Genomic DNA, 19,885 nt, shown 5'->3' with positions numbered 1-19,885 from the left:
CGTGCTCTGACATCGCGCAGCACTGGGTCGTCTTGCTTTTCGCGTCCATCGAAAAGCGGCCGGGACTCGATATCGTATCCTTGGGCACAGTATTTGAGCGCCCTAACCCCTGCACTACCATGGTGGAGTGCCAAACATTTTTGAGATCTTTTTTTATCCTTTATTGCAGGTTGTAAGCCACCGGTATCTTGAAGGAGTCTCTGAATTCGCTGCCATCAACATCACAGCTTTTAGGTTTCAGAACACCGAGGAATTGACGCAGACCTACAATTACAAAACAACGGTAAGCATTTCCTTTATTAAGCTGCCATCTCAGCACAGATATAATCCGTGTTAACATTTTCGTGACAGAAAGTTGCTTTTGTACATTCTGCATTTTTTGTCTGCCATAATGCTTCCCCGGACGCCTATCCGCGAAGCCAAGATCACATTGCAGACAAACCTGTACGCCATAAAAAGGGCAAGAAATAAGTCATATATTTTATTTTTTTTCACTACGAAATAAATGTGTTGGTGTAATGCTAGGCTGCATCAGTTTCTTTGCCCAATATCCTTCACACCCCTGTTTTATCTGGAGATAGGGAGGGGAAACCAGCAGAAGGTGGAGGGGGTATCCCCTCACCTGTGTATGGCTATCATTGAGGAGTTTCTCTCTGCCTTAAAGCTTTGAAGTTTGGGCCATACTTTATGCGTGGTCTGACGCAGCAACGTAACAGGTTCCTCGGATGGTTTAATAAAAGGTGAAATTAGGGCTGCTGTAATCGTGCTTCCCCAGCTGCAAGAGTACATCAATGTCACTGATCAATGACGGAGCTGTCGCAACTATCTGCAGGCTGAAGAGGCGGCCATCGTGGACGCGGCCCAGCTGCTAATAAGCGCCTACCGGACCCTCCGGGAGGAGCCCCCCGCCCGCAACGGGGACCTCTTTGTGGACCGCGTGCGAACCGCGCCGGGAGCCACGTCCGAGTGCGGACGCATCGCATACCTCACCCGGGAACAGGGCCGCGTCGTCGACGCCTACCTCAAGGGCGTACGCTGAAACAGTATACCTCTCTAGGCCCCGTGTGCGATAGCCCTGTGTCACGATGAAAGCCGTCCCATTGTTGACACCAATAGGCTATACATACAAATAAAGCCAACACCCACTGATACCAAGAAAGCATAGTGGAGGGTTTCTATCAACGTGAGCGAATATTGTAATTGTGGAATTAGTTGACCAGAAAGTAGACGAAAAACAACCAAACGCTGCGGTATATGAACCTATGACGTCGGGTGACAATGACATTACACGTCCAGCAGTATGGACGAGGGTGACGCTTCTGAACACCCTCAAGAATAGTTTACGCGTCACATAAATAACCAAGAAGGTCGAAGATTAAACAGCCGCCGCCGCCGCTCAGTGGGGGAGCACTGATCGTGGTATAAGGAGGTCATGGGTTAGTATCCCACTAGTGGCATGCGATTGGTATCAGTGGCTGGCTTTTTTGTATGTGTTTCATAACTATACCCTTATTTTCCCTACAGTTGTTTACTAGCAGGCTATAGCTAGGCCGATCTGGTTCTTTTCAGTTCGGCGGCCCTCAATACGACATAGAGTGTATTACGCGCGCTGATCAGGTCGTATGTGGCATATCATGCCTCCATATTTATGAACAGAAACAGCGCGATGGCGCCGATACGTTGCCGGGTCAGGTAAAAAGGGCGTACGAAGTGTTGGCTTCTGGTTCCACCTACTTCTTTCTCAGCCTCCTTCATAGAATGGCTGATGCGGGCGGAGATAAATAGGTAATAAGCGTGGGGTAGCGCCGTTACTGACGTTAGTGCCGCAAAGTCTTTGTGACAGAGCTCTGTGAAGAAGCTTTGAAATGTTGTGTTAGCAGGACTTTTGTGTACTATATTCTGAGTATTCTTTATTTTTTATTATCTATGCCAAGCTTGCTTCTTAAATGTATCGTGATGTTAGGAAAATAGTGAGAGACCGGAAAGCGTGGCGTGACATGGTCCATAGGGTCACGAAGAGTCGGACACGACTGAACGACTGAACTGATTGTTGTATCATTGTGCCCTGTTTAATTCGCGCCCTGCCTTATGATTAGGGAAATAAGTCTTCTGCTTCATTAGAACGCTTAAGGGACTCATCATAATGCCAGGGACTACGACTTCACATCTGAGTATTTGCACGGCTCATTTGTCGTATGTCGATTTATCAATGTAGTAAAGCAACACCTAAATATATCCCCGAGAATGCATAGACCCACATTCTGAGGATAATATATGTTCAAAGAGTAGTTAATGCGGACTTAGAGGTAATATAGTAAAGAAAAGAGGTGAATGCCGACCGAGCCATATGGCTGGAGGTACGATGCAAGTAATTTGCGCAACTGATTTTAAACTTTCTTTATGCATGGTGCGCTATTGTCTTGGAGAAATTGCCTTTGTTTGCAGGTTGTGTTTGACGGGAAGACAGGGCGGGTCGAATTCGACGAGAGAGGTTGTCGCGTCAATTTCACGGTAGACGTGATTCAAGTCAACGGAAAAAACCAGTGGCTTAAGGTGAGAAGCACGAGCTACTCCATGCGAGTAATATATTGTATATTTGGAATTGGCGCCTATGTGCGAGTGTTAAATAACCGTTTATTTTGATAGTATTTATCTCTTTGATGTTTGGGAGTTCTGCCCTTTCATCATCGCGGGTAAAAAAAAAAATTCTTGTTTGTTTTGGTATTATAGCTTTGTATGTGTAAGAGCCAAGCGAGTAAATCAGCGAATGATGCTAACGGGGATCGGCGAAGGACGCCGAAGACGGGATCGATTAAAACAGCGGCGTCACATCCTTCAATGAGTGTTGTACCCCCAATTATTTACTCACTCGAGTTTGCTTTTTCAGACTGGGACTTGGTCGAGCCGTGGCTTCATGCCAGTTGGGCAGCAACACCAATCACACCCCAAGGAAGACAAAGGTTACGTCTACAGGGTGGCAGCGACTTTGGTAAGTGGCTTATAGTAGAAATTGCTTTGCAGGTCGGTTTATTTAATTGCTCTGCCGTCGTACCAGGCATCGATGTTTGGTGGTTAGACACGAGCGCTGATACCGCAACAAGACTTTGCGCATTGACACTGTTCAGCAGAAAATATATTTTGAACTTTTGTGACGCTTTCGCAAAGTTATGTAGTGTTCATTGGTTCATGCTCAAAACCACCGGTACGCAGCCTTGGGAAAGATGCTACCACATTTATGCGGGACGTTCTCATTAGTGTGCCCTTGGTTCTACGTTGCCCGACATAGCCGTAGACGACTGCATGTCAAAAGCTCGCAATTGTACTTTTCTTTTTTTTTTTGAGTGGGCGCTGCCGAAAGTGGACGCGAATCTGTTCGCCTGCGATCACAGAAAACGTTTGTTGAAACTGCCGGCGCGCAGTCGTTCAGTTCTTTTGTGTGCTGAAGCCAGCCAAATATAGAGTTCGTTTCAGTAACGCCTCAGTCAGCCTGACATTATTCCTGACATTGTCACCACCACGTGACAATATACTGTAACTGTGGTGCAGTTGGCCCAGCAGAAATAGTAGAGGTATATAGATGGTGAGCACGCACCACCACCCTTGTTCAGCCCAAACTAGTCTCTCCCCGTGGCATTAGTTAGTCCCAATTTTTTCTTTCAACAATATGCTAATGCGTCCATTCAACCCATTTCGCTTCGTTTCCCATGAACGCATTTAACTAATTGCCAGCGGCGGCATAACTTCTTAATTTTTTCGAAAGGCTTTCGAACTTATTACACGAAACCGCAGTGTGGATGCATGGACGATCACCACCAACAGTCAGAAACGTCGTCCAAGGATTCGTGGCAAAAGGAATGGCACGTCGCTGGGTCAAGAGGGCAAATACAGAGTGAGGCAAGACTGTAGCGCTTGTCTGACCAGTTCATTTAACATAAGAATACGCACTTGAGTTCTTGCTGAAGGAGCGCTGTTCGCCGTACGGCAGTGTACACTTGAGAAGCAATGTCATTTACAAGCGCATTGACATGGAAGCGTGACAGATGGGCGCGCGAGTTCACCTTGAAAAACAGCGTAAAAGTGCTGTAGTCAGGGCTCGTGTTGCCCGTTGTTCTTGCTCTGTCTTTGCGTTGTTTCTTAGCGAGAAAAAATAAATAAGGTGTCGCAGCTTCATTACCGACTCACTGATTAGAAGTGGCAACCTTAAACACTGCCTACAAGAGCTCGCGTCCTTTCTTTGCTCCAGCCATGCCATGGCGTCTTCTGTTGATGTCAAACAATACAGCTTTACGCCTGGCTTTGACATCTATCTGTTTTCTGTGCGCGACCATTTAATCAGTGCAGCTGTGCGTAGGTTGAATATAATTGGCAATGATAGGAAAATATGCCATGTAATGCAGTCAGCCCACGGGACGTGAGTTTTCTGAGTAGTCGACGCATGTATCAGTGGCGAGAAGGCACGGCTGCTACTCGAGGTTGCAGGATCGAATCCCAAAATGCGGTTGCCAAAGACGAAATTCAGTCACTCGTGTGATCAACGTTGTTATTGCATTTCTAAGAACTCCATGGGCTCAAAGCTAATCCTGACCACACCGCTACGGCGTCATGTCCCGCGCGTAGCTTCGTGACGTCTAATCATTCGCAAAGATGTCGTAATGACTCCGTGTGAAACATGGGAGCAACTTTATGAGTCAACCTACCATTCCTTTGCCCACACCTCCCTTTATTATTATTCCTTTCTTCTCGATCATGCAAACCAGACTGAACCATTTTTAATGCGGAAGAATCGTGGAATCGATGTAGACCCAGCAAACCCCAAATATGAAGGATTCAGCAAGGACCTCATGGAATCCATAAGCCGCATCACAGGTATCAAGTATGCCATCCACGCGACCAAGGGCGGAGCCTCGGCGACGGAAGACTCCGACTCCTGGGAAGCGCTCGTCAGCGAGCTGCTGAACGGGGTGAGCGAGGCTGTTCCTTGTTTTTCAGCATCACTAGCTTGCTTTCTTGATCCTTAGCTTGCTTGCCTAAGAGCTCTTTCATACCTGAATGTGAGCACTGCCCGTTGCTGAAGACAATGAATCATGCACCTTACATATATACCCTACCAGTGCAGATCAAGGGCAGTAAATGGCATCTGCATTTGCACTCGCCGGAGCATCACTCGAAAGCATTATGCTGACCTCTTGGAAGGAACTGGGTTTAGCTTTGCAGGCCATGCCGTTACAGCAACGTTCAGTGTAAATGAGTCTAAGTTAAGTGTAAATGTCCGTACCTTTCACTTCGGTGCTTTTTCCTTCTGTCAGCATGGATTAAAAAGCCACGGCATCTATTTTTTTCTGCGTGTGTGTATATGTGTGTGCTTGCGTGCGCGCACGCGCTCGTGCATCTGTCTTACTTTGTCCTCTTCTCCCGTTGTTTCTCGTGCTCCTCCCTTCTCTATACCTGGCCAGTTTTTCCAGTGTTCGAGCACGTTGTTTCAAGCAGACGCCTTCGTCCTTAGTTTTTGTCGCTCTGTCTTTACAGTTCATTCCAGATTCCTTATATTTCTTTTGTTTTTCTGTATCTATTTCTTGCTTTCTTTGTTTCTGTTAGCGCTTTTGCAATTCCTCTTTTATTCTTCATTTCTTTCCTTTTCCTTACTTTTATTTCTCTTCAGCCCCTCCTTTCTTTCTTTCTTTCTTTCTTTCTTTCTTTCTTTCTTTCTTTCTTTCTTTCTTTCTTTCTTTCTTTCTTTCTTTCTTTCTTTCTTTCTTTCTTTCTTTCTTTCTTTCTTTCTTTCTTTCTTTCTTTCTTTCTTTCTTTCTTTCTTTCTTTCTTTCTTATATCGGAAGTCCTCTTTTCCTGACCTGCCAGAAGACGTTAGATTGAGCTTGCAGGCAAACGATGCTTTCTCCAAGCAGCCAACAGTACTCTTGATCTTCGGCAACTTGCAGGAGGCCGATGTTGCCGTGGGGAACATGGCGGCCACAGCTGAGCGCTGGCATGATGTGGACTTAACGCGTCCGGTGCTCACCACAGGCCTAGCGGCAATTGCCAGGTCGACAACGATGAAGGGTGTCGGCATGCGGACCTTCTTGGCGCCGTTCGTGTGGTCCTTGTGGATGGGAGTCCTGGCCTCGCTGCTAGCCGTCTACACCGTTCTGTTTCTGGTCGGCGTCTTCTCCGTGAAGACTACGCACTGTTGCTACGAGCCGCCGACTTCACCGGATGCCTCGGCAGCCGACGCCGAGAAACCTACTCCGACGAGTTATCCTGGGCCCAACATACCGTGCGCTAACTTCAAGACCAGGTACGGCACTAAGAATAACAGTAATGTCCTGGGCCTGAGTTCCCATTGCTTTCAGTGCGTGAGCTTTTTCGAGACTATTTATTTATTTATTTCAAAATACTGTAGGCCTTATGGCCCAAGCAGGAGGGGCATACCAGGTAGCAATTACACATAGAAAAACAAAAAATACAATACACACTACAATTCGGCGAGAAGAAAGGAATCATAGTAGTAATAGTAATTATTAAAACATTTGACAGTCTAACAAATAAAAATAGACAATAATACACAGCACAATTCGGCATGAACAAAGGAAACAGACATAAAGTACTAAAAAGTTGAGCAGCCTAACCAAACAAATGACCTTCCAGTGCATTGTTAAAATTACTGCTTTGGAAAAGAAATTCTGGAAGCAAATTCCAATCAGAGATGGTACACGTACACAGAGATGGTAATCAACGTACACCGACCGACAAAGACGGCCGACAAGGCAAAAACCTACCATACCGAGGAAGAAAGTTCCAGAGTGGCGAACCGGAACCGGAACCGAACCGAACCCGCATTTTTTCCGCCATCTTCGAACTGAACCCGAACCAGAACAGAAAGGAGGAACTGATCAAAACCGGTTCACTGTACGGTTCCGACCCACTTTTGCTGTAACATACCTTCATTATATTTTTTTAAACCCTGCTTACAAAGCGCTTTCTCACTTATTTCCAAAACGCCGCTGCACACCGCAGACATCACAACTGCATTGAAAATCATCCCTTGTGAAAAGGGGACAAGAACAAAGGAAAACATATTGTCACATGCAAAGCACCAATCTGGTGTCGGGCTATCGCTTCATCTCGAACACGGGTGGCCGCTGCACTGCGCAATGGCGCCATGGCTCATGGAGAAAGTTGCCCCATTGGAGAAACTTCCCGGGCAGTGAAACAACAGCATATAAATCAGTTGAGTTGCGTATTTAGGTAAATAAATATATAACCATGCACAACTCAAAAGCGAAAGGGCGAATCTGTTAAAAAATTCGGAACTCATTTTATTTCCCATCGTTCGACGATTCTCTATGAGTCATATGGCACGTACAGTACTCACGGATTGAAATAGGACACTCGGAGCGCGTGGCCGTCGCTGCATGCAGCGCCGCCCGTGGATGCTCATGGAACCAAGGTGCTTCATTGTGGTATAGCGCGAGGGGGAGAACATCTAAAAAGCAGAACTGCTTCTTCCGGTCGCCAATAAGCCGGCCTGTTGTTTACCACACTGCCTTGCATGCAGCGACGGCCACGCGCTCCGAGTGTCCTATTTCAATCCGTGAGTACTGTACATAGCAGCCCTATGCGATGTGACGCCAGCAGATGTAATTTGGTTCCCCGGGACTTCAGAATGATAAGCCCACTCTGCTACTATTGTCGGTCACTCATTAAAAGCATTTTGTTGAGTTCTGTATAACAAGTGGAGTCCGTCACATCTGACGACAAAAACAATAAACTAAATACTATATGAATTTTCAATTTGCAGCTTTTATTATGTACTGGAACAGGAAAGAAAACTCAGTTAAAAAATGAAATAAAAACAACCCACCAGAAGTCTTTTTGTTTTCTGAACCCATTTGAACCCGTTTGAACCGGTTCGGGCAGGGTCCAACTGGCTGGAACCGGAGCGGATTGTGTCTCCGGGGCTGAAACCAAATCTGAACCCGAAAGGTCTGAACCCGAACCGAACCGGACAGCCTGGGAGAAACGCATGCCTAAATATACTTGGTGCCTGCGCAGTGAACAGATGATGACGTGTATGCGCACACAGAAGGCATCCGTCGCGTCCAGTATATAACTACACTATTACACCTCCTCTGTGCTATAAGGGTCTGCATCTTGGCGAGCAAAAATGAATGTTCTTAGAGAAAACTTGCTAAGTCTGCTCGTGAGAGTAAGGATTTCACGATACGTTCACTCACACGTTTTCCACGCATAAATTGTCAATTACTTTTCATTCCGATTCCCGTCTTCAGTTCCTTCGTGGCATGTGGGCTCGAAAGTGCATGCAAACACAAACATCTGGGACACTCAGAATTAGTAGGCTACCAGACTAAAGTTTTCTCGGCTGTCAAAATCACGCGCGATATTCTTTTCCCCTTCTTCGTTTCTTGTTGGCCACCAGGACAACCTACCACACTCTAATGCCCTTACCGTATATCACAGTGTATGACGCGGTGACAAGGAGAAGCACACACTGGAAAAAATTCGCAACGAATTAGACACAAACCGAACGAAAACAAGAAAACAAAGTAGATGCCATTTCATGCCACTGTACTGCTTTCAAAAACTCCACTACGGAACACTGGATCACACTTGAATTATGCATCAACGTAACCCCAAATGGTAGTCGAAAATTAACCACGATGTTAGTTGTTTATGGCATCGGTCCTAAGCAGTACCTCGCCGAAATGTTTGAATCCCTTTCATCCTGATGGGCTATGCCGCTCCACGATGAAAACGTGAGCTATTTTGATCACAGTTAGCAGAAACACGACAGAGCGTGTTGTTGTGTACTATATCTGCGCGTTCTAACAGGTCTGAGAGAAGTTAGTGCTTAATACAAGCGCAGTGCCGTGTTCATGTTCGGATTAGGATAAGATGACGCATCAATCACTATGGTAAAGACGTATCCACCTAGCCATCTCGGTAATATAGTCAGCCTTTTGGAGGAGACGTGGGTGATGCGCATGGCTACAAGTGCGAAGGCATTGACTTTTGTCATCTACTGCTTAAAGGTCGGGTTGACTTGTCGGCAGTGTTTCACCGGAGGTCAATATAGCTATACCAATCACAATTTCAAAAAGAACGGCGCACATTAATTTTTATAGCAACTGCAATGTTTCGGGAGGCCTAAGGACCCAGAAGAAATTTAATTTTGATGATTTGTATGTTATATGCTGCCTTAGGGTGGCGTTCTCTGTCTTTGAAGATGCTCTCAGCACACATCATACTATCTTCATCTTGCTGACACGATACGCGTTCTTCACGCAATGCGGCTTGAATCCACCAAGCAGAGCTACAAAAAGAAAACAAGAAAAAAAAAAAGAAAACGTGTTGGCATGCTGAGCAGTTTGATAACCACCTCATCAAAGAGCTTACATCGCCGTTTCTGTTTTATCCAACCTAAAAGCTCTTAAAATCTCTTCTGTATTGGCAACTGTCCGCAATCTAGCATCCAGAAGCAACGCTTTTTATTAAGCCTAGGTACTCGTCTCGTCGGTTTTCTCGGCTCCAGGTCCATCTCCGGGCGCATCTTGAGCAGCTTCTGGTGGATGTTCGTGGTGCTAGTGTTCTCGACGTACACTACCGAGCTCGCCTCGTACCTCAAACCAAGGTACGGAATAGATTCCTGGGAGGAGCTGGACAGCACACAGTTCAAGCACATGTGGGTGCCGACGTCTGCCACAAGGCGATACTTCGAGGTGAGAGCACTCTCTCTGACCAAACACCTGTTTACAAAGTGGAATAAGTGTACAGCGATTAAGGGGAGGTGCAGGTCTGAAAGTTAATGAAGCTTCACAGTTCAGATTCTTCTGCTGAATTCACATATGTAATTAGTTTTTCCATAGCTGAATTACATCCAGATGTATAACATTTTTGACATATATATTTAGCTCACGCCTTACAAGGCATATCGGTCGCAGCACATTGTCGAAAGTAAACACGAAGTGCATGGCGTGAGTGCCAGAGAAGTTTTCTATCCGGCGATGCTATTTTCGTTGTACTCAATGCGTTTAATAAGCAAACAAAACATAAATTTCAAGACATATTTAGAAGCGCGGAAATTGTGGATTGACCCAATATGAAAAAGAAGAGAAGGTCAGCTGTGGTTCCGCACATGCATATGTTGTCGCATGAATGCTAATTAGGAAATTGTAGGCATGTGGGGCATGAGTGTTGTGTCTTCCATCCGCACTTAGGAAACTAAATAGTGCCCGCAGTCAGTGCTGGTCATAAATACTGCTTGCTCAAATCACATATTCCTCTTTACTGATATCCTGGTTTAAACCCAGCCGCAGTGGCTGCATGTAGGTGGAGGCGAAACGCAAAAAGAAAAAAAGAAAAAAGAAACAAGACCGCGCGTGCGCTGTGCGATGTCATTACAGGTTTAAGGTTCTTGGTGTAAACTAATCCTTAGCCTTCCCTTAGGGTACCCCTGATAATGTGAGTGTCTTCGAGACTGTAGAGCCCACTAACCACTACCTGTACCACTATCTCTGCCACAGAAGTATTAGGTGGAGGAGCGGCAGGTGTCTTCTAGGAAATATTTGCCGTGTAAAAATAGGTGCGGCAAAAAAGCGGAATAACTCCTAGAGCACATGCTGGCCTCTCTCAGAGCACCCAGGACGAGATGATACTGAAGTTGTATCGCCACATGGAACAACAAGGTGGCCGCGAGGTGACGTCACTCCGGGAAGGCGTGGAACTTGTGCGGAGCAGTTCTGCAGGAGACGTGGTCGTGTTTGCCGACGCACTGTCCGCCGAGTACCTGTGTGGACAGCCGCCGTGCAACGCCAGGGTCCTGCGAGCCCCGCATGCTACGAGGCATGTGGCGCTCGCCGTGCAGAAGAATGGCACCCTGAGGTGGGCACGCACGGAGGCAGATACGTGTATTCATTCAGTCATTTATTTTAGACTTGGGCTGAAGAACGCACATGTTATGAGATCTTGCGGCAGGTTAAAGAGCACTGGTGGTCAAAGTTAATCCCTGCCTCCGCTAAGGAACCGGAAGGGAGGGTGGGGGCGTTTAGCGTCTTATCAACAAGTCAATCAATCAATCAATCAATCAATCAATCAATCAATCAATCAATCAATCAATCAATCAATCAATCAATCAATCAATCAATCAATCAATCAATCAATCAATCAATCAATCAGTCAATCAATCAATCAATCAATCAGTCTTCCAGCCGGTTGGTCGTAATTAATTGGTTAGCCAACCAACAATGCTCTTTAACTTCAACCATCTATTATTGAATTCATTCATACATTGAGCAGTCGTATTGTTTACTGTTCGGAAAACAGAAAAACAAAATTCCATACAGTAATATACGCTGGAAGATGCTTGGTGGGCAGGGTGCAGGGAAGTGTATATGGCAATAAGAAAAGCGCCAATGCCCCTCCCTCTCCCTCTTTTCCGAACGGCACTTTGAGACATTGAACGACATGTAATTATGCAATATTGCTAGAACAAAGTCTTTCTTTTATACACATTTAGGCATGTGACAATCTTTCCTGTCACGCCGGCCCTTGCATGTAGTGCGAAGGCATGCGCAGGTTTAAGCCTATATAAAACCGCCGTCGCAGTGTTTTTTTTTTTTTTATGGCATTTGGATTGAGATGCCCATTATCTTATAAATTTTTGTGTTTTTCTAGATGAAGCCTCCATCTTCCGGTCACCCTCACACCTAAAAGAATGCACCCACCACCCTCATCCCAAACTCTCATTACCTCTATCCAACACCATCCGCCCGGACGCTTCCTGAAACATCCCGATACCACAGTTATACCCACGGCGAAAGCAAATTCAAAGGCATGGATGGGTCGTGCTACAGACGTCAATGGCAGACAGACTTTAATGCTATCCGTACACCGCGGAATGAACCATATAGCAGTTTGTAATTTTTTTTTAAAATTCTATTCATTGTTTTTCACAGAGAAATGCTTAACCGAGCCATAGCCACATTGTCGGACACTGGTGAGCTGGAAGAAATCAAGCGGAGGTGGTGGTCTGTCCGATGCGACGTGCCTGCGAAGGTGAGGATACGGCTGCTTGAGGTCGTGTTGACTACGGACGAAATTGCTACAGTGAGGAAGTAGTTCCGGTTATATGCCAGAAAGAAAAAGAATAGGGCAGATTACACTCTCGTTTAAGACTGATGACACAGCGATGCTGTTTGCGCTTGGTTCGACTAAGTTATCCGTGGTGATTATACTTCGAGGTCGTCATTTCTATCTGTTGTCGTCGGCGAAGTGTGACAGATTCCTGCTGTACTGCGTCTATTTCGTTATGCTGTGTGGTGCGGAGTTCGAGGAAGCACCAAATGAATGGCGCAGCGTACTCCCGGCGGGGTCAGCTTCGTACATGCGTGAATCGCCTGGTGAAGTCATCGGTTATGGCCAGATGTGACATCATGATGACGTCAGTTTCTGTTATCAGACATGTGGGTGTGACGTTATGATGACGTCACGTCCGGTCAGGCGGATGTCATTACTGCGAAGACATTCAGCTGTGTGCGATAGACGGAACAACCTACGGCTTAAACAGCATCATTGTTGAAGTGGCTCAGCTAGAGCCAGTAGTAGGCCCGTGCATTTTCTTTCCCTTCTTCCTTCAGTCGCAACAACAACAGCATCACTGTTAAAAGCGAGTTGCTTATCAGCGCATGCGTAGCTTTGAAGTAAATGTCAAGGTCAAGGTTTGGATGCTCTCAGCGCTTCATCATTACTGAAATGATTCGTTTTGTGCGTTAAAGCTTTGTTAGCATTTTAAGGACGTTTTTTTTTTCTTTTTTTTTTTAGCTAACGACATAGAGCAGTACAAAGAAGTAGCAGGCTCGACGCCAACTCACAGCTATTGACTCGAAAAAGAACAAAAATGCTCTCAATATGCATGGTATTTAAACCTTTTGTCTCGCGAATGAACTCGCGAACGAGACATGTTGTCAAGAAACAAATATCTATTTGAGGCGCAGTGATGTGTCAGGGATACATGCATCGACTCTTTTGAGGATAAGTTGATGCCTGTCAATTGTGATTTATAATAAAATTTGCTTCAGTGCGTAAAAGGTGGAAGTTTACTTTGTTCTCTGAATATGAGTCATATTTTAAGCCAAAATGTAATATTTCCTGAACAATAAGACAAGTAATCATAAACAAATGCAGCTAAAAATCATTTACATGAGTGACGATTTGCCAGGGGGGGGGGGAAGGGGGGGTCGTTCGTGTGAATGTTAATAATGGAAGGTTCTAGATGACGATTTGCTGGAGAAGAAGGGGGGGGGGGGGGTGTCGAGTGGATGCTAATACCAAAAGGTTGTAGAATTTTTTTTTTTGAATCAACTCTGTACGACATCGATCAGATCAAAGTGCCGGACTTCAGGTATGTTACAACATGAATGTGGTTTAGGCCGAGTCGCCGTTTCGCTGGCACCAACGTGACAACGTAAAGGGCAACCCCAGTCGTTATTCAGTCATGAAGCACACACTTTGACGGAGGACAGCTTGAGCAAGAGTTGGTTTATCTGCTTTGAGGCCCGCGTGTCGTCGTGTCGTGGCATTGCTCAAACACCTTTGAGAACACATAGCATCACTAAATTGTAATCCTGCGCTGTGCCCATGGTGCAGGACGAGCCCATAGAGATGCGGCTGTTCTTCCCTGTCGTCGTTGCTCTGGGCATACTCACAGTGGAAGGTACGGGCTTCGGCTTGGCTGAACTGCTGGTGAGAGGCTGCACCAAACTCTGCCTATGGGTTAGTATGCTACGACTCACGTGTGCATGTTAGAAACGGGAGTCCGAGCAGGGACCTACGCGCATTGTTAAAACAAAGCACTTTCTTTTTAGTCCGCTTCGTCACACAGTTGTTTCTTTAGAAGCTCTGGTTAATTTTACAACTGCTGGGTGCGGAGGTGCTTCAATACCGCAAATGCGTATCCCAAAATATTATTCAACAGGATGCTTTCATACAGTATTGAAAAGAACGCGGCCATTGTAGCCCTTTTGGAAGACTAAGGCTCAAACGGACGAAGTCGAGTTCCTTTCACCTTTAAGACATTTGGAGCGTTGCCATGCGTAAAGAGCGACACGGCGTGGCCCAGTACTGGTTATTATTCGCTTTATTTTTATCAATCTATAATGCGTCCCTGCTGCACCGCGCAGTGCTTTCTAGCAATTTCAGTATTTAAATAGACAAGGCGATTTTTTAAAAATATTTTTAAGTAATGGTAGTAGAAGCGATGGATGATTACGATTGGAGGCTATAATTAATGATCATCACATGTGTTTTAATTCTCTCTTATTGTTTTTTTTTTTTCGTTTTCAGGCTCGCCTCAAGTCTGAAAGATCATCAGAGGAGACGGAGCCGCCGTTAAAGACCATTGCTTAACGACTTCATCCACCATCGAAGGCAACGTTAAAGCACTGCTGTCGTCTTGTTTGAAATTTTGTTGGAACTGATATTTCGCTTGCAATCGTAGGTGAACCTGGTTCGGGGTTCATATTTCTACAATGACAGAGTCTGGTGGTGCATCTTCATTCTTATTCTTTGTCTGGTAAAAAGGTTTCCGGGAGCGTGCTGAACTGCTCGAAACGCCCCAGAATAATTTCGAATATTTTATTTTTTTCACGGACCTTATAAATCAGTCATTCGCTAGTTTTGTTTTTTTACTTCTTGACTTCACTCACATGTAACACAAGATGGAATACAATTACATCTACATCAAACGAATGCATACGCTGTTACGAGCAGAATCTCCGAAATCGTTAAACAAGCCGAGGATTGGCATCATGGACAGATAGTTAATAGCGAATGTGTATTGTGTATAATGGGTCGATCTACGTGCACGGCTGTCTGTGTTCGTTGGTTTATTTCTTAGAGCAGCGGACAATAAATTCTGTACTGGGGAGAAAAATGCACTACTGCTTCGCAGTAATGCATAAGCACACTACACAGAACCTTGTGTTAATACGCAAATCATTCCAGCCTTGTTAGATTTTACCGTGTTTAGTTAAAGCCAGACGAGTAGCTAAGCAACCTGTTGCCCAAACTCACGTCATGCCACTTTGCGGACTAAACTCGCCAGCTCGCCAGCTCAACACTAAGAACTATGCTTCGAAGCACACTTGCCAAAGTGATTGCGCTTCTCGAGACATTCACTGCCAAAATACACACAAAAGCGAGACCTGCGAACAGCAGCAAAGCGCTCAAGCCGGAACGCTATCGTATGAAGTCAAGCCAGCCCTATACTGTGTACATATGCCCTCATTTACTGTAGCTTTTCCAAGATAAATTGTTTCATGGTTTTCTTCGTTGTTTGTTTTAATTTAACGTACTGCTAGTTTAAACGGTATCATTGACAATTACTTTTTAGGGGAAGTAAACTGAAAGCGGCGAACAAAAACAAAAAACACTATTCCTGCGTTTCGTGCATGGAAATCAATGTACTGTCGCTGTCATTATCTCGCTGTTGAACTTTGCTTAGCGGTAGCGCTGAGCCGAGCATAGCATGTTTGTGTCTAAGAAAAGAGACCTATAACAAACGCAAATCGACGTTGTTACTAGTTAACAAGAACAGTGTATTTGTCGTAGGCACGCAGATATTTTTACGCCCTTTATTCAAGTAACGGATTTGTTTACCAACGTTGTTGCAGAAAATATAAATACAGATCAAAGTCAGCCTATGGCATTGTAATATGACAAAGGGTCGTTGCCCTTTCAGTGTTTGACAGCACGATGAGACGAACAATGCCCAGTTAAAAGAACAGAGCGAAGTCTGCAACTGTTTTAAAACGTTATGACTTTGCTTGACCGTGAATAAATTAATGGTTAGAGAAAGTTACTATATATATACATATATCATAGTGTACAGAGTTGTTGATTCCTCTTCATCCGATTTACGCCCCATTGCCACTGTGTAAACGTGAACAGACATGACGTGGTCATAGTAGAGATAGGTAAGTGTCATGTATGTTGAGGAAAATCATTTCGCGTTTCACTGCCACTGGTCTGACGGCCCTGCGTACTCGTATAGTCATTATCTCGGCAGTCTTCTTAAAGAGGCGCTGTATGCCGAGCTCTTGGATGATAATATTCGCGAATTACTTAGTAGCTCAGCGAGTGATTTCACTTTCCTCCGATGCAAAACCTGACCCCGAAAGTATCCGCTAGCCCACGTGCTTCAGTTTTCGATTGCTTAAAAATTTGGGGCTTTGGAAATCATCGCGCACCTTACTCCATAGAAGTAATTTTTTTCAGGGCTGCTCAAACATTGTAGGATGCCACCCATGGCAGATGTGAACATATAAATGAAATGTAATATATGGCTCTTCTCACAAATGACAAGCACCGATTGTCACTCATTGGCTCTTAACTGAAGCTCCTTCGATTGAGATCTTCGTAGCAGCTCCCTCCGTCAATAGGTATTGAATTGCCGAGCGCTAAGCCGGAGTTTGCGCAAAAGCTTGTTTTTGGGCACGGCTATCCCGGCATGTGCTTGCTAGTGCGACTTTCTATTGTTCACGCATATGACGGCGTTCCCCCATGATCCAGCTTGTGTGCAAGTGGGAGAAATATACCTCTTCTTTGTTACTCTGATGGGTGCCGACGCTTCAAGTCACGTGCAGATGCAGTTTGTATCTAAAGCTGGCACAAGGCGAGACCCGCATCTACTGGTAGTAGTGTAAGTTACGGTGCTACCAGTAAGGTATATATGTGGCTTCTCATTCATGGTCAGCAAATCGTCGTTTTTTTACGAGATGTATAGCTAGTCGTTGACACTCACCTTGTGGTTCTATTGCACTTGCATAATGTATAACACCTGTTGACTGCACTGAGAGGAAACCTATAGTTACCGCTCCACTCCCAACCCAACTTGACTGCTTTCTTCCAGGTTTCATTGTGAGATCATCAGTGGGGACAATTTTGCGCCGGTGGAGCTTACGTTGTGATTAAAGAAACTTGCTCAGAGCCTCAATTAGAAACATGCTTTCAGGTTGCGGTTGAGCGATTTTGTGTTTTACTGCACATCGGGGTGCTGATGTTTCGACATTTTTCAAGGAGGTCTCAATGAGTGTTTAGAACTCTTTCTCGCTCGTCGCAGCAACATTGGTTCATGTTCAAGAGTCACTATTACATAATCTAGGTGATTAGTACAGAAAACATCAATCTTTCAAAATTCATTCTGTCCGTTCAAAAACAAATATTAGGGAGTGATTACCAGGCTGTTGTTATCAGTATGCTCCACAATTATTTATTCCGCATAAGAATAAAATAGAAATAACTGAACATCACTTAAATTTAGATAGAAATGACTGAACCAAAGGAGGCTACTTGAAGAACGTTGCGACAGTGGGTACTTAGGAAAGCAATTCTGCTTTGTTATTGGTCTATTTTGTTCATTTCTGCATAGCTAGGACGAATTTTGTGCATTTCTGCTGAGCTAGGACGAATTGTAGTAGTGCTGAGACTATTGTGGATGTGAAGGATTCCGCAGCGCGCTCAGCTTTCTGCGAGCCGATTGCGGATCCCAGAAGGCGATTGCGTATTGCTCTCGCGACGGGTGTGCTAAGCATTTGCTTGCTTTCTATTACCTCATGGCCAACGTTGTGTTGCATTCTAGTACTCCTTTGCTAAAGGTTAACAGAAATGTGGGTTTGCTATGAAACCCATTTTCTTTTGTATTCAGGGACAATGGTCTTTGTTGTTACTTGTCTGCAATGCTTATTCCAGAGTTAGCTCTGATGCTTTTGCCAGCCTGCGAGTGATGTATTGTTCAGAGCAATGCCCTGCCTTCCTCCATTAAAGCTGGTGCATGTATTCTAGTCTTACGCCCTTTTCTTAGTATTTGTTTGATTGACTTTCACTATCACAAAGAAAACAGCACGGTAAACCATGTGGGTTCGCGGTGCTTTTAGTTATAAAAACAGAAACATGTATACAGCTCGGTGAGAAATTTCGGACACAAGCAAGCTTTCAAACTATAGCTTAATGCACACAGATGGAATATTTCTCATTTAAAAGGAGAATGAGGTTATTTTTTTAATAGTCTAGAGGAGTGAACAGAAAGCTTGCGAAAAGTTTCAGTACCTGAAAACGTCCATAGTTGGTAGTGCAAAATATACCTGTGCAGAGATGTGTTCTATCACTTTATAATTGTACAGGACAGAACTTTCTGCACAAGACTTTAGGAGCGTAAATTTTAAGAGAGGGAAAAAGAACGGTTCTTGCCCATTACATTACAAGCACGCCACTTCATTCCCCACTCTCTCCAGGACTCCGGCTCTTTTCCTCTATGTCGGATCTGTGTCTTGTATGTCCGAAGACTTGCATATACGGCCTTAGATTTGTGCTAAAGTTGTGTGAGCTCAAACGTAACAGGGATGAAGAAAAGTGGAAATCCGCCATAGAGACAAGCGAAAGAATAAAATACTGCTCAACTCTAGGTAATGTAATATCGCGCATAGAATTGTCTGCAAACCATTAGTTCACAGTACGGGTAGTTGCATACCTATTCGATTTACCAAGTCCTTCCTAATATGCTCGTTTTAAAGCAAAAATTTAGTGGCGACGGTTAGTTTTGATGAACGTTTTATTTTCGAGTGCAGCTAACCATTTTACAGCAATCTGTATTGCAGCAAATGATGGTATGGCCTAGGGGGTTTAGCGTTATAAAGAAGCATATGCTCTGGGAAACACCGTAGTGGAAGTCTCCAGATTAATGTCGACTGCTAGTATTTTTAAACAGTAACCTATATAGCATAACTATCAGACGAGTTACGTTCGCTTCCATTAAAACGTGGCCGCCGCGGGAAGGATTGCATGAATCTACGTCCTCAGGCTGTTGTAGAACGCTCTAACCACCAAGCCACCAAATGAACCAACAAATTCTTAGAGTATCTCTTTCAATAAGTTAATTTAGGTGCTTAAATTGGCAGAAAAAACTACGGTATATTTTCTTTAACATGCATTGGTGTTAGCATTGAATGCATGCCACTTAAAAATAACCAAGGTAACTTTTTTACTGCAAAAGTCCTTGTTTTTTTTTTTCTTATGCTATTCTTCACGTGATTCCTAGTAATTATTTATGGAAAGTATTATGGTAACATTATGCAAGGTACACCAGTGAAAAGCTTGAGTTCAGTGGCGGCGAATACCAGGTCACGCCCCGCATATCGTTTTTTGCATAGCTGACTGGAACAGAATGGGTCAATTTTTGCAACGTGTATAGCTACTTTATCAAAAGAACACCAGTGTACGTTCACCGAAGCTGTAGGGAGTCATTCACTTAAAAGGGCGAGCTTTAACAGGGAGTAGTCCGGTCCAGCCTCGGGAGGCAAGAAGCCAGCCACAGCCCATTTTTTTAATCCCATTTGAGGGGCGCACGCACGATTGTATTCCGCTCCCTTAGATCGCCCCTCTCCAGTTCGGGCTGCCCTGAACGCATGAAATCCCTTCCGAAGCTATCAATACGGCGACGAATTCGCCTGGCAACAACCCGCCTGGCCGCTAGCGCCCCCTGCATTAGGAAACCTTTCATGGCGGCACCGCTCGCACGGCCCCGCCAAAAAAACATTAATTCCAAGATCGATGGACAGGGCGGCGCCACTGAGGATCCCCTAAGAGGTGACGTCACGGACCTGGCGCCTTCCCGCCGTCCCCCGCGCAGGGATCGATGCCCTTTCCGTCTCGGGATCCGCATCCACATCCCATTGGAGAGTTCCTTCTGGGGCATCCTTTCTCCGGATCATTGTTGTCGATGCAGCACCAAGCAATCTCATAGAGGCTGGCAATCATTTCACGCCCGAGAAGTACGCGGTGTGCTGCGCTGTTCAGTTTAGGTACTCGAGCTGGTCAG

At 45.0% G+C, this 19,885-nt stretch overlaps 1 protein-coding gene across 1 annotated transcript in view; it reads left to right on the top strand.

The window, feature by feature from the left end:
• Positions 1-14,418, top strand: part of LOC146191629 (glutamate receptor 1-like) — a 30,869-nt gene extending 16,451 nt beyond the window's left edge. The window contains exons 5-15 of the mRNA XM_084600356.1: positions 170-283; positions 833-1,030; positions 2,446-2,553; positions 2,888-2,989; positions 4,758-4,961; positions 5,937-6,292; positions 9,548-9,734; positions 10,649-10,896; positions 11,970-12,069; positions 13,660-13,785; positions 14,356-14,418. Coding sequence (XP_084456482.1) covers positions 170-283; positions 833-1,030; positions 2,446-2,553; positions 2,888-2,989; positions 4,758-4,961; positions 5,937-6,292; positions 9,548-9,734; positions 10,649-10,896; positions 11,970-12,069; positions 13,660-13,785; positions 14,356-14,418 — 1,806 coding nt within the window. The remainder of the gene's footprint in view (positions 1-169; positions 284-832; positions 1,031-2,445; positions 2,554-2,887; positions 2,990-4,757; positions 4,962-5,936; positions 6,293-9,547; positions 9,735-10,648; positions 10,897-11,969; positions 12,070-13,659; positions 13,786-14,355) is intronic.
• The last annotated feature ends 5,467 nt before the right edge of the window (positions 14,419-19,885 follow it).

Source organism: Amblyomma maculatum, chromosome 4 (genome assembly GCF_055883805.1).
Source record: "Amblyomma maculatum isolate TAMU_Amacu chromosome 4, ASM5588380v1, whole genome shotgun sequence".
Taxonomy (NCBI): Eukaryota; Metazoa; Arthropoda; class Arachnida; order Ixodida; family Ixodidae; genus Amblyomma; species Amblyomma maculatum.
This window is presented reverse-complemented; position numbering and strand designations above follow the sequence as displayed.